The sequence below is a fragment of the Ochotona princeps genome, chromosome 20 (genome assembly GCF_030435755.1).
Source record: "Ochotona princeps isolate mOchPri1 chromosome 20, mOchPri1.hap1, whole genome shotgun sequence".
In the NCBI taxonomy this organism is placed as follows: domain Eukaryota; kingdom Metazoa; phylum Chordata; class Mammalia; order Lagomorpha; family Ochotonidae; genus Ochotona; species Ochotona princeps.
Window position 1 is genome coordinate 2,724,683 of NC_080851.1, and position 12,915 is coordinate 2,737,597.

Sequence of the window (12,915 nt, forward strand, 5' to 3'; positions counted from 1 at the left end):
CTCGACCCCTGTGCACACACCTTGAGAGGAGCCCCAGGCCCCGCTGGGGGCGTTCTGGCTGCTTGGTGCCTGGTGCTGAGGGTGTCTGCTGGGAACTCCGCCCTCAGCCCTGCACGGCTGGCTCCCTGGGCCCCCTCTGGCTTCCCCTCACCTGTGTGTAAAGCAGTCGGCTTCTGGTGCCCAGTAGTGCCTGCCTGCTCTGTGCCGAGGCTCCACGGGGCTTTTGTGGCCAGGTCAGTACCCCCAGAGCAGTCATCTGGTGACCCTGTTGCTGAGTGATGGCTGCCTGGGGCATGACTTATCAATCAGATGGACAGATGATGGACGATGACCAGTAGGCTGCTTATGCATCTAGTGAATAAACAGCCGGCTGACAAACTTGTCGAGTGGACAGGTGGACACTGAGCAGGGAGCGCTGGGCTCCCTAGGGCATCACAGACGAGCGGCCATCCTATGCCTCCGGCTTGCCACGCTTGCCCTGTCGGCTTCCTTCCCACTTGTCCCTCTTCCTGGGATCAACATGGGGGACAGGATGCATGGAAGTCCCAGGTCCTTGAAATACAGGCTAGGAGGCCACACAGGGAGTCTCAGGGTGGCCAGGAGACAAGACCCAACCAGGGGCCTGCGTGGGCGTCTCTGAACCGTACTTGTAGTCCCCAGTCCCCTGGGGTTAACCAGCAGAACGTGGCCTGCTGGGGCCCTGTCCCAGGTGAGCGCCCGCCACCACCTGCACCTGCCACAAGCCCTGCTTCGCTTGCCCTGCTGGGACGCGCTTCTGGCCTTCTTGTTCAGTTCCTACTCCAAGTCTGGGCACTCCTGGGTCTGGGCCTGGGGTCTGGAGACCACAGCAACGGATGGACCATGGGGAGGGCTTCAAGGGAGGCTCTCCCACCCGGGGGGAGTAGAGACCCCTATGGATACTTGTCCCGAGTGGGAGTAGAGACCCCTGTGGATTCTTGCCCCGAGTGGGTTTCTTTTCCACCTGAGCATGTCTGTCTTCGCAGGAAGCGCCAGCCCCCCGGAATCAGGAGCTAGCCTGGATGAAGAGGGGAGCCCCGGCGAGGGGGACAGCCTTGTGGACCCCTTCCTCTCTTCCAGCCGAGCGCAGCCTACCCTCCTGGTTGACTGGCCCAAGACCCCGGTCAGCAGAGCTGTCTTCCAAGGCTACACCTCGTCAGGTGTGGACGATGAACTGCCATTCTGGGGGTCGAGCCTTGGCCCCAGGTTCCTCCTGGGATCTTGCCCTGCAGTCACGGCTGCTTTGACCACTTGTCCTTGTCCCCCTTGGGGACCTAGCCTTTGACAGACTGAGGTCGGAGCCGTGCAGGTCAGCTGCCTGCAGAGGGAGCAAGGTGGTGCCCTAGCCCCAGACGTCCTCCTCCGGGTGGGAGCCAGCCACGGCCACATCCTGCGAGGACGTGTTGCATTAGTGTGTTCTCATTACTTGGGCACTTGACCTTCATGAGCTGAGGTGCCAGGGCCACTCCTGGCCCTGCTCCTGCATGGTGAGGCCCGTGAGCACTCTGTCCTGGAGAGCTGCGAGCCTGGGTGTGTCCCAGGAGAAGGCATGTGTGACGAGCACCTGTTTCACCTTCTCCCTGGAGTGAGGGTGGAACCTGCTCCCAGGACCCCATCTGCCCTCCTACCTGGCACCCACTGACCGTCCCTTGTCCACGGCCACCTCCTCCTCTGCAGGGATCACAGGCCCAGCCGTGACCATCAAGCCATACTCACTCAGCAGTGGGGAGACCTACGTGCTACAGGCCTCCGTGGGTAAGTGGCTGTTTGCCAAGTTTGGTACAGGGAGAACCACAGGGTGGTGGGCCTATTCCGCCGTGTCCCTGGGCTTTTGCTCCTGGTTCTAGCTCCTCTCAAGCGTGATGCTTCAGGCAGAGGTGTTGTCCTGTTCGTGCAGCTGATCCCCCTTCTGCTTGGGCCAGTGCTGGCTGAGCCAGGAGCCTTTTCCCTGTGTGTTCATGGTAGGGGTTGGTGGGGTGACGGTGGGGGTAGGGGCCATGGGTTCTGCACAACGAAGGGTCAAAAGGAATGGTTTAACTGCATCTGCTCTGAGCACATACAGACTTCTTTTGCTCACAATGATTTGCATAGTGTTTACATCTCAGCAGGAGCTGAGACTGCACAGCTGCTGTGCGGGCTCAGTGCAAACGCCACCCTGTAGACTGGAAGGGACTCTAGCAGCAAAGAGGCGCTCTTGAATGTGGCTTCTCTCATGGGAGTTTTCCTGGTCTGGACGAAACTCACCACCTTTGCCCTCTTGGGTTTTGTGTCATGCCGTGGGATCTGTCCCCCAGGGCTGGTGTGGCTGCGGTGGGCAGCAGGACAGGTCTGGCAGAGGTTTTGGCAATAGCAGTGACCGTTGTCATCAAGTCTTCACAGTGTAGCACAGGAATCTCCTATAATTCATCTCAAGGGAAATGTAATTTATTTATTTATGTATTTATTAGTTAACTATTTTTTTTAAAGATTTATTGATTTTATTACAAAGTCAGATATACATAGAGGAGGAGAGACAGAGAGGAAGATCTTCCATCCGATGATTCACTCCCCAAGTGAGCCACAACGGCCGGTGCGCGCCGATCCGAAGCCGGGAACCTGGAACCTCCTCCAAGTCTCCCACACGGGTGCAGGGTCCCAATGCATTGGGCCGTCCTCGACTGCTTTCCCAGGCCACAAGCAGGGAGCTGGACGGGAAGTGGAGCTGCCGGGATTAGAACCGGCGCCCATATGGGATCCCGGCATGTTCAAGGCGAGGACTTTAGCCGCTAGGCCATGCCGCCGGGCCCTTAGTTAACTATTTTAATATGTAATTTAACATTCTTATTTTAATCTCTTCAATTAATTTTCAATCACGGCACTTTTTAAAATTTTTATTATTATCATTTTATGCTACAGTTCCATAGGCTGCTGGTTTTTCCCTTATCCCAGCCCCAATTTCTCCCCAAAACCTAGTTCCTCTATATCATTACTAAAGTATAATTCTCCATTCACAGTCATATGTCCATCATTGCGGGCATGGACAATGGCAGAGAGTCCAGAATCCTATTGTCAAGATATAGTAAACAGTTTCATTGTAAGTCCATCTTTGGAAGTAGAAATGCATACTGCATTGAATCCTCACATCTGGATATGTTAGTCTCCATTTCACAGCTACTGTACATCCCCTCAAATGAAAAGTCATAATACAAAATCAACAATAGAAAGAAAAATAGGAATTTACAATGCCATGAATTTAAATTACATGTTACTAGATATGATAGTCTCCATTACACAGCTACTAAACATCCAAATGCAATTTAAACGTCTTAGAACTTTGAGTCACTTTGAAGTTATTGGTAGTAGCAGAAGGTAGAAAAGAGACACGTGGATCCCTGTGGAAGACTCTGTGCCTGGGAGGGCATTTCCGCTCAGCAGGGTCTTACACGGCTGCTCACCGGGAGCTTCGCACCCGGTGCCGTGACACGGGGAGCGTTTCCGGTGCTGATGCCGTGTGCACACGCAATCCAGAGAGACCTGTCAGTGCTGGAGGTGCAGCCCAGCTGTCCCGGGTGGGGTCTTCAGAAACTCCGGGGACAAACTGCATGGATTTCAAAGTTATTTTCGCACCCAAATAAACTGATGTTTGAAAAATTATTTATTCAGTAAGAGGTGGAGGGGAGGAGTAATGGGTCGAGAGAGCAATGTAGAGCACCTGAGGTAGAGGGTTGGAACCAGGAGCCAGCAACTCAATCCAGGTCCCTGCACAGGTGGCAGGCATGCAGTGCTGCCTCCCGGGGCCACAGTAGCATCAGGAGTTGGCACCAAGGAGACCTGGGTTCTCCGAGATAGAACACGGGCATCCTGACTGGCACCTTAGCTCGAGGCTCAGTGCCTGCCCCAGAGTGAGCTTACTTGGGAATTCCTCTTTCCCACTAACGTTTGGAAGTCCGCTTGTGTGGCTGAGGCACTTAGAGAGTCCAGGTAGCCAGGGAGGTATGTTGGTAGGCCATGCGCCTGCCTGTCTTCTCTCATTGCTACTGTGCGGGGGTGTCCTCTGTCTTTCAGCGCCTGGGACTGAACCCCACAATGTGCCTGAGGTTCCCCAGGCACGGCAGAGGGCCAGGAGAACCAGGAAGTCACTGGGGGCCCAGCAGTGCTGCCACTGCTGGTCCAGGAGTGCAGGTCTGAGGACCCTGCCGTGTGGTCTTGGCCCTCCATCCAGTGGTCTTCCATCATGCGTGAGGTACCTCTCTCTCCACTTCTTTAGCCACCAAGCACGGCCTCCTCGGCAAAGCCCAGCTGTACTTGACGGTGAACCAAGCTCCCCAGCACGTGACCTGCCAGGTGCAGCCACACCAAGGTCTGGAAGCCCACACCCTCTTCAGTGTATTCTGCATGTCAGGAGAGCCGGTACGTGGCGGCCCCGCAAGCCTGAGGGAGGCAGCTGCATTGGCTCCGACTGCAGTGCCCTTCCCTGGCCATGGAAGGACTTTGGCCTACGGTGGCATGTTGGGGTCCCCCAGAGTAGTCCCCAGTTCAGAGGAGTCCGGGACCTGCTCAGCAGGAGCCATGCAGGGTACTGAGGGCCTCTGGCCAGGGCAGGACACTGTGGTTGAGCCTGCTCTGAGAAGCTGGCAGGTGATGGAGAGAGGGGTGCACCCAGTTGTTGTATGGGTGTGTGGAAGGTCACTGTGGGGCTGACACAACAGTGCATCATGAGGGTTACACTGCTTCCTCCAGGGCAGGTGGCAGGCAGCTAGTGGCCCTGGGCTTCCTCCAGACCTAGCTGTGATGGCCTCTGCTCCTGACACCCAGCATTGTATCCCTGTAACCACTCCTGCCCTGCCCCTCTGCACTGTGCCCAGTTGGGGGCCATGACAACTGGATGGGTGGTGTCAGGAGGGGCAAGGAGAGCCAGCAGCTCCCGAGGAGAGACCCCAGTGCACTGGGGAGGCCATGGGAACTCAGGAGAGAATGCCCACAGGCTGGGAGGCCACACCCCTGGGCTAGGCTGCTGGAGTTGTTCACCCATCCTGCCAGAGAGTACGGCCTTGGGGTCCACGCTGGTGGCAAGTGCTCCTCAGGGCTGCCACTCACGGTCCGTTCATCTCCCTGGCCCTTTGCTCCCCACAATTGGTTCCCAGGACTTTGAATACGAGTTCAGCTACCAGATAGGTGACACGCCGAGACACATTCTGTACCATGGGAGGGACACCCAGTACTACTTTGCACTGCCAGCTGGAGAGCCCATGGACAGTTACCAAGGTGGGTCACGGTGCCAGCTGGAGAGCCCATGGACGGTTACCAAGGTGGGTCACAGTACCTGTCGGGGTCACCAGCTGTGCAGTTACCAAGGTGGGTCACAGTACCTGTCGGGGTCACTGACTGTGCAGTTACCAAGGTGGGTCACGGTGCCTGTCGGGGTCACCAGCGTGCAGTTACCAAGGTGGGTCACAGTACCTGTCGGGGTCACTGACTGTGCAGTTACCAAGGTGGGTCACGGTGCCTGTCGGGGTCACCAGCTGTGCAGTTACCAAGGTGGGTCACAGTACCTGTCGGGGTCACTGACTGTGCAGTTACCAAGGTGGGTCACGGTACCTGTCGGGGTCACCAGCTGTGCAGTTACCAAGGTGGGTCACGGTGCCTGTCGGGGTCACTGACTGTGCAGTTACCAAGGTGGGTCACGGTGCCTGTCGGGGTCACCAGCTGTGCAGTCACCAAGGTGGGTCACGGTACCTGTCGGGGTCACTGACTGTGTAGTTACCAAGGTGGGTCACGGTGCCTGTCGGGGTCACTGACTGTGTAGTTACCAAGGTGGGTCACGGTACCTGTCGGGGTCACTGACTGTGCAGTTACCAAGGTGGGTCACGGTGCCTGTCGGGGTCACCAGCTGTGCAGTCACCAAGGTGGGTCACGGTACCTGTCGGGGTCACCAGCTGTGCAGTTACCAAGGTGGGTCACAGTACCTGTCGGGGTCACCAGCTGTGCAGTTACCAAGGTGGGTCACGGTACCTGTCGGGGTCACTGACTGTGTAGTTACCAAGGTGGGTCACAGTACCTGTCGGGGTCACTGACTGTGCAGTTACCAAGGTGGGTCCTTTGGGTTCTGAACATTTTCTTCTTGGTTTCCAAAGACTAGAGATTGTCAAAATGATGTGTGTAGAAATCAAAATCTTTCATTTACCATTGCTCATTTCTTCTACTATTTAGTCAATTAAGAACATTCATAATCATTAAGCTAGCTTTTTATACTTTGAATATTAATTTCGTTATCATGTAAGTGATCAAATGTTGGAGGAAATCTTTTAATGTATGAGTTCAACGTTTAGACCACCCAGTCGCTGACTTACCAGTGAGGGATGCCATATGCAGTAGAGGGGACAGCCGAGGCACCTGCCGTGGGGAGCATGCAGTGCTGGCCTGCTGAGTGGGAGCCTCGTGACCCCAGACCAAGTGAGGTTAGCAGTGGCAGCAGCTTTGTGACCTGGCCCCTGTCTCCAGGGTCCTGGGCTGCCCTGGGCAGTGGCATCCGCTGGGCCATCTGACTGGTGTGCAGAAGCAGAGGCCCAAGAATGGACTTGGACAGACATGCCCTTACCCTGCGGAGGCCCAGAGGCTATGGCCACTGGGGTGTGAGTATTCGGAAGTCGTCCCCGCAGTAAGTCCCCGGATGCCAGCACTGGGGCCTTCTCCGGGAGGACTGCCTTGTGCTCATGTCAAGGATACACCCGTGTGTGATCACAAGACCGAACCTGTGACTCTTGCCATGTGACCACCTGCAGGTCTCCTAGCCTCACCCGGGCCCTGGTCACAGGAGGGACTCCTTGGGTCCCCCGGGTTGCCATTTCCTGCTGCACTCCCCGGAGTTCCTGCAAACCTGCCCTAAGCGCTCTTGGCCTGTAGCTGCCAGAGCTGCACACATCATTCAGGACTCACTTCAAAGACTGCTCAGCCCTTGTGGAGGTCACGCTGTGTCCCCCAGACACTCCCCTGGCCTGAACTCCACGGAGAAGTGAGTTCTGGAGCTTGGGGAGATCTCTTGGGGAATGGGAGCCCTGTTCCCATGCCCTGCTGTGCTGTGCCGCCCCAGCAGCGCCCACTGGTCCCTGGGCACATGCCCTGCTGTGCTGTGCCACTCCAGCAGCGCCCACTGGTCCTGGGCACATGCCCTGCTGTGCTGTGCCGCCCCTGCAGCGCCCACTGGTCCCTGTTCCCATGCCCTCCTGTGCTGTGCCGCCCCAGCAGCGCCCACTAGTCCTGGGCACATGCCCTGCTGTGCTGTGCCACCCCAGCAGCGCCCACTGGTCCCTGGGCACATGCCCTGCTGTGCTGTGCCGCCCCTGCAGCGCCCACTGGTCCCTGGGCACATGCCCTGCTGTGCTGTGCCGCCCCAGCAGCGCCCACTGGTCCCTGGGCACATGCCCTGCTGTGCTGTGCCGCCCCAGCAGCGCCCACTGGTCCCTGGGCACATGCCCTGCTGTGCTGTGCCGCCCCTGCAGCGCCCACTGGTCCCTGGGCACATGCCCTGCTGTGCTGTGCCGCCCCAGCAGCGCCCACTGGTCCCTGGGCACATACCCTGCTGTGCTGTGCCACCCCAGCAGCGCCCACTAGTCCCTGGGCACATGCCCTGCTGTGCTGTGCCGCCCCTGCAGCGCCCACTGGTCCCTGGGCACATGCCCTGCTGTGCTGTGCCGCCCCAGCAGCGCCCACTGGTCCCTGGGCACATACCCTGCTGTGCTGTGCCACCCCAGCAGCGCCCACTAGTCCCTGGGCACATGCCCTGCTGTGCTGTGCCGCCCCAGCAGCGCCCACTGGTCCCTGGGCACATGCCCTGCTGTGCTGTGCCGCCCCTGCAGCGCCCACTGGTCCCTGGGCACATGCCCTGCTCTGCCGAGGTGCCCCTGTAGCTGTTGACGTCCTTGGCACAGGCCTGGGGAAGGGTTGGTGTCCCCGTTCTATCCCCACACGCCTCGGTGGCTGGCCACATGTGCAGAATACATGTCTCCTGTGTTCCCTATAGTCATGGTTTCTGCTGAGATCACAGATGGCCGAGGCTCCAAGGCACAGCCATGTGCTGTGGCCGTCACCGTGCTGCCCCAGTACCGAGGGATGGACTGCCCTGGCGAGGACCTGTGAGTATCAAAGCCTGCATCACACACGTGTCCCAGAGCAGGGCAGCCGGGCGGTGTGGGCATGGCAGGAGAGACCAGCCAAAGTGCAGCAGCCTGTGTGCTCCTCTGCCATGGTGTCTGTACACACACTTCAGGCCCTCCAACACTTGCTGTTTCACAGTAGCCTCAGCAGTCCTAAGTCCCTCATTCCTTTAAGTCTACCATGGCATTGTATGTGTAGACATCGATAGAAAGTCCAGCATCCTATTGTCAGGACATAGTTCACAGTTCCACTTGGAGTGGAAATGCGTACTGCAATGTATCTTCACTTCACAGTACGCCAATCTCTTTAAAATATTCCTCTAGATGAATAATGGGTAAATGTGTTTATATATCTATTGATCTTGTATTTTGCATGAAGGCTGCCTTATATCAAAGAACAGATTATATTTGTCCTTTTGAGATTGATATTTCACCGAGCTTCATGGTCTCTAGTTGGGACCTTTTGTTGCAAATGGTAGAATTTCATTCTTATTAATGGCTGAGTAATATTCCATGGAGTAGATGTACCACAGTTTCTTTAACCACTCTTCTTTTGATGGGTATTTGTTTATTTTTTTTCTTTTATTGGTCATCTGGGTTGTTTCCATGTCTTTGCTATTGTAGATTTTATTGCTGTAAATATGGGATTACAGGTCACTTTCTCATATGCAGAGTTCATTTCCTTTGGATATATCCCTACAAGTGTGCCCTGTTTTTAATTGGGCTGCAAGTTCTTCAGATGTCCTGATTGAAGTCTGTAGGGTTTGTAGATAGTTCTCCCGAGGTTCTGGGTTTTCTTCCCACACTCGTCTGCTGAAGAAAAGCTTCTGGTTTCGGTTCAGTATGATGTGTTTGTCCTCTACGCTTTGTGTTTTTGGCATCTTTAAAGAAACTGCTGCCTATGCCCAGATCACGTGCGCTCAGGAAGCGTGTGGGCGCGGCTCTTGCTGTTGAAGGAGGCCTGGCAGGTCCACCCTCGGTTACTGGTTCCGTTATTGACAGCGTCTTATTTTAAGGAAAGGTATGCATGCGAAAGGCGGAGTCTCACACATGTGTACAGAGAGATTGTTTACTCCCCAAGTGCCCACGACAGCAAGGGCTGGGCCGAGCGGGAGCCTGGCACTGCCAAGCGGGGTCCGCCTGGCTCAGCAGGCGCTGCAGTGAGGGACAGGTTACTCCCCAAGTGCCCACGACAGCAAGGGCTGGGCCGAGCGGGAGCCTGGCACTGCCAAGCGGGGTCCGCCTGGCTCAGCAGGCGCTGCAGTGAGGGACAGGTTACTCCCCAAGTGCCCACGACAGCAAGGGCTGGGCCGAGCGGGAGCCTGGCACTGCCAAGCGGGGTCCGCTTGGCTCAGCAGGCGCTGCAGTGAGGGACAGGATGTCCGAGAGCCGACTTCTCCGATGTGTCTGTGCTGCTACCGTGACTTTTGAATTCTCTGTTCCTTTAATTCCAGCCAGTTTTGCTTCACACACGGGACCTTGATTAGATCCCTCTGTGCTGGTAATTATTTTGTCTTCCTCCTGCACAGACCTGTTTCATCGCCAGGTATTGTTGCCTGAATGGGCTGTCATTGGCATCTAAAGGTATGGACTTGTGAGGTGAGGTGACTTGCCAGCACAGGGCACAGCCACATCCCTTCACTTGTCATGGCGCCTCTGTGGAGTGGCGGTGTGGCTTCCTGCACCTGTCCCCATCCTGCTCTCGGGGCTCCCGAGGATCAGGGATAGTGCCTTGCTTTGCCTCGTCAGCATCTGCTCTGCCAAGGTCTTCCTGTGCCGATTCACCAACAGGCAGTTACAACATCGCTCCCCTTCTGCTCTGGCGGGCAGGCTGAAAGGTTTTGAGTGTGAGGGAACACTCACGCCATGCACTGTCCCCTTCAGGTACAATTCCAGCCTGAAAAGCCTGTCCACTCTCCAGCTGATGGGGAGCCACATGGAAGCCAGGAACTACATCACCATGTTCACCCGGATCCTGAGCCGTCTGACCACGGAAGACAGAAATGCCTCGTGCGGCCAGTGGTCATTGATACAGGATGCGCTTATCTCCTCGCTGTGTGCCTTCACCTCTTCAGACCAGGTGCGGCCCGGGTCGGGCAGCTGCACTGGCTGGAGGCATGTGCCAGGCAGCAGGCCCAACAAGTGGTTGTATGCACACGGCACAGGCAAGTGAGAGCCCGTGGGGCCGGCTTGGCTCCATGCCCGGCTATGGTTGCTCTCACCTGCCAATGTTTCAGACAGATGAGTGGTACTCGTTTATTATCTTTTTTTTTTTTTAAGATTTATTTTTATTGGGAAGTCAGATTTACAGAGAGGAGGAGAGACAGAGAGGAAGATCTTCCATCCATTGATTCACTCCCCAACTGCCAGCAATGGCCGGAGCTGTGCTGATCTGAAGCCAGGAGCCTGGAGCATCTTCCAGATCTCCCACTCAGGTGCAAGGTCCCAAGGCCTTGGGCTGTCCTCGACTGCTTTCCCAGGCCACAGGCAGGGAGCTGGATGGGAAGTGGAGCTGCCGGGATAAGAACCGGTGCCCATATGGGATCCTAGCGCATTCAAGGCGAGGACTTTAGCCACTGGGCCAGGCCCCGTTTATTATCTTTTAAAGATTCATTTTTTTTTTTTAAAGTTGAAAGTCAGAGTTACAGAGAGAGGGGAGAGACAGGGAGAAATTGATCTTCTGTTTGCTAGTTCACTCCTCAAACAGCCAGAATTGAGCTCGTCCAAAGCCAGGAGCCAGGAGCCTCTTCCAGGTCTCCCACATGGGTGCAGGGGTCGAAGGGCATGGGCTGTTCTCTGCTGCTTGTCCAGGTGCATAGACAGGGAACTGGATGAGAAGTGGAGCAACGGGGACCCAACAGGATATCCATACGGCATGCCGGCACCACAGGTGAAGGCTTAGCTTGCTGCGCCATGGCCCCGGCCCTGGTGCTGCTGGTTCATGGAGAGTGGTCCAAGTCGGTGCCCACCGCAGCTAGTTATACACTAACACTTCAGGAAGCAAAAGCTCCCTAAATCCAGCTTGGTTTCTTCTGTGGCCGGGCTGCAGGCTCCAGTTCTGTGCCCACTCTTAAGGACTGGTGACTGGTTGCTGAGGCCCCTCCCGGCTGTGCCTGGTACCGGCACCGGGGCACACTCACAGCTCCCAAAGCAGCTCGTGTCGTCACCATCGTCGGACGCCACCCTGGAGCTCTGCCCCTCCCCACCTGTGTCCCTCTCTGACTGTCCGCAAGTCTGTCTCCTGATGGGGTTCTGTGGGGCTGGGCAGGGGGATGTAGGAGGAGCAAGACTGGGAGGAAAGCTTGAGCCAAGGTCATGGTCCCGTAAGAGATCTGGCCTCTCGGCCAGAAGGCAAGGGGCCGGCTCTGCTCCCGTGTAAGCTGAGGTCTGAGACTAACGCATGCTGTCCCTTCCTGCCTGGTCTGCTGCTTCAGGAGGAGTTGATGGCTTCAGTCCTGATGCTGAGGGACCTCGTGGGCCTCCCCAGAAGGGTGAGTGGCCTTTCTTCCCAAGGGCGTTTGCCTGCCTGTCGCGTAATAGGAGGATCATAGTCGGATGCTTTGGGGTTTACACACAGTGAAAAGCAGGGCTTATTCCTAAGAATTGCCCTCTGGCTGGGTGGCCCAGCTCGGCTCTCAGGTGAAGAACTAACTGCCCACTGGCTGGGTGGCCCAGCTCGGCTCTGGGGTGAAGAACTAACTGCCCGCTGGCTGGGTGGCCCAGCTCGGCTCTGGGGTGAAGAACTAACTGCCCACTGGCTGGGTGGCCCAGCTCGGCTCTCAGGTGAAGAACTAACTGCCCGCTGGCTGGGTGGCCCAGCTCAGCTCTCAGGTGAAGAACTAACTGCCCGCTGGCTGGGTGGCCCAGCTCGGCTCTGGGGTGAAGAACTAACTGCCCGCTGGCTGGGTGGCCCAGCTCGGCTCTCAGGTGAAGAACTAACTGCCCGCTGGCTGGGTGGCCCAGCTCGGCTCTCAGGTGAAGAACTAACTGCCCGCTGGCTGGGTGGCCCAGCTCGGCTCTGGGGTGAAGAACTAACTGCCCGCTGGCTGGGTGGCCCAGCTCAGCTCTGGGGTGAAGAACTAACTGCCCGCTGGCTGGGTGGCCCAGCTCGGCTCTCAGGTGAAGAACTAACTGCCCGCTGGCTGGGTGGCCCAGCTCGGCTCTGGGGTGAAGAACTAACTGCCCGCTGGCTGGGTGGCCCAGCTCGGCTCTCAGGTGAAGAACTAACTGCCCGCTGGCTGGGTGGCCCAGCTCGGCTCTGGGGTGAAGAACTAACTGCCCGCTGGCTGGGTGGCCCAGCTCGGCTCTGGGGTGAAGAACTAACTGCCCGCTGGCTGGGTGGCCCAGCTCGGCTCTGGGGTGAAGAACTAACTGCCCGCTGGCTGGGTGGCCCAGCTCGGCTCTGGGGTGAAGAACTAACTGCCCGCTGGCTGGGTGGCCCAGCTCGGCTCTCAGGTGAAGAACTAACTGCCCGCTGGCTGGGTGGCCCAGCTCAGCTCTGGGGTGAAGAACTAACTGCCCGCTGGCTGGGTGGCCCAGCTCGGCTCTGGGGTGAAGAACTAACTGCCCGCTGGCTGGGTGGCCCAGCTCGGCTCTCAGGTGAAGAACTAACTGCCCGCTGGCTGGGTGGCCCAGCTCGGCTCTCAGGTGAAGAACTAACTGCCCGCTGGCTGGGTGGCCCAGCTCGGCTCTGGGGTGAAGAACTAACTGCCCGCTGGCTGGGTGGCCCAGCTCGGCTCTCAGGTGAAGAACTAACTGCCCGCTG

The 12,915-nt window shown here is 57.3% G+C and overlaps 1 protein-coding gene across 1 annotated transcript in view; it reads left to right on the plus strand.

Moving 5' to 3' along the window:
• The window catches only part of PKD1L1 (polycystin 1 like 1, transient receptor potential channel interacting), a 59,446-nt gene that overhangs the window by 14,853 nt on the left and 31,678 nt on the right, over nt 1-12,915 (plus strand). Inside the window, exons 13-19 of the mRNA XM_058677952.1 lie at nt 1,005-1,178; nt 1,696-1,773; nt 4,265-4,407; nt 5,142-5,262; nt 8,018-8,129; nt 10,035-10,230; nt 11,585-11,641. Coding sequence (XP_058533935.1) covers nt 1,005-1,178; nt 1,696-1,773; nt 4,265-4,407; nt 5,142-5,262; nt 8,018-8,129; nt 10,035-10,230; nt 11,585-11,641 — 881 coding nt within the window. The remainder of the gene's footprint in view (nt 1-1,004; nt 1,179-1,695; nt 1,774-4,264; nt 4,408-5,141; nt 5,263-8,017; nt 8,130-10,034; nt 10,231-11,584; nt 11,642-12,915) is intronic.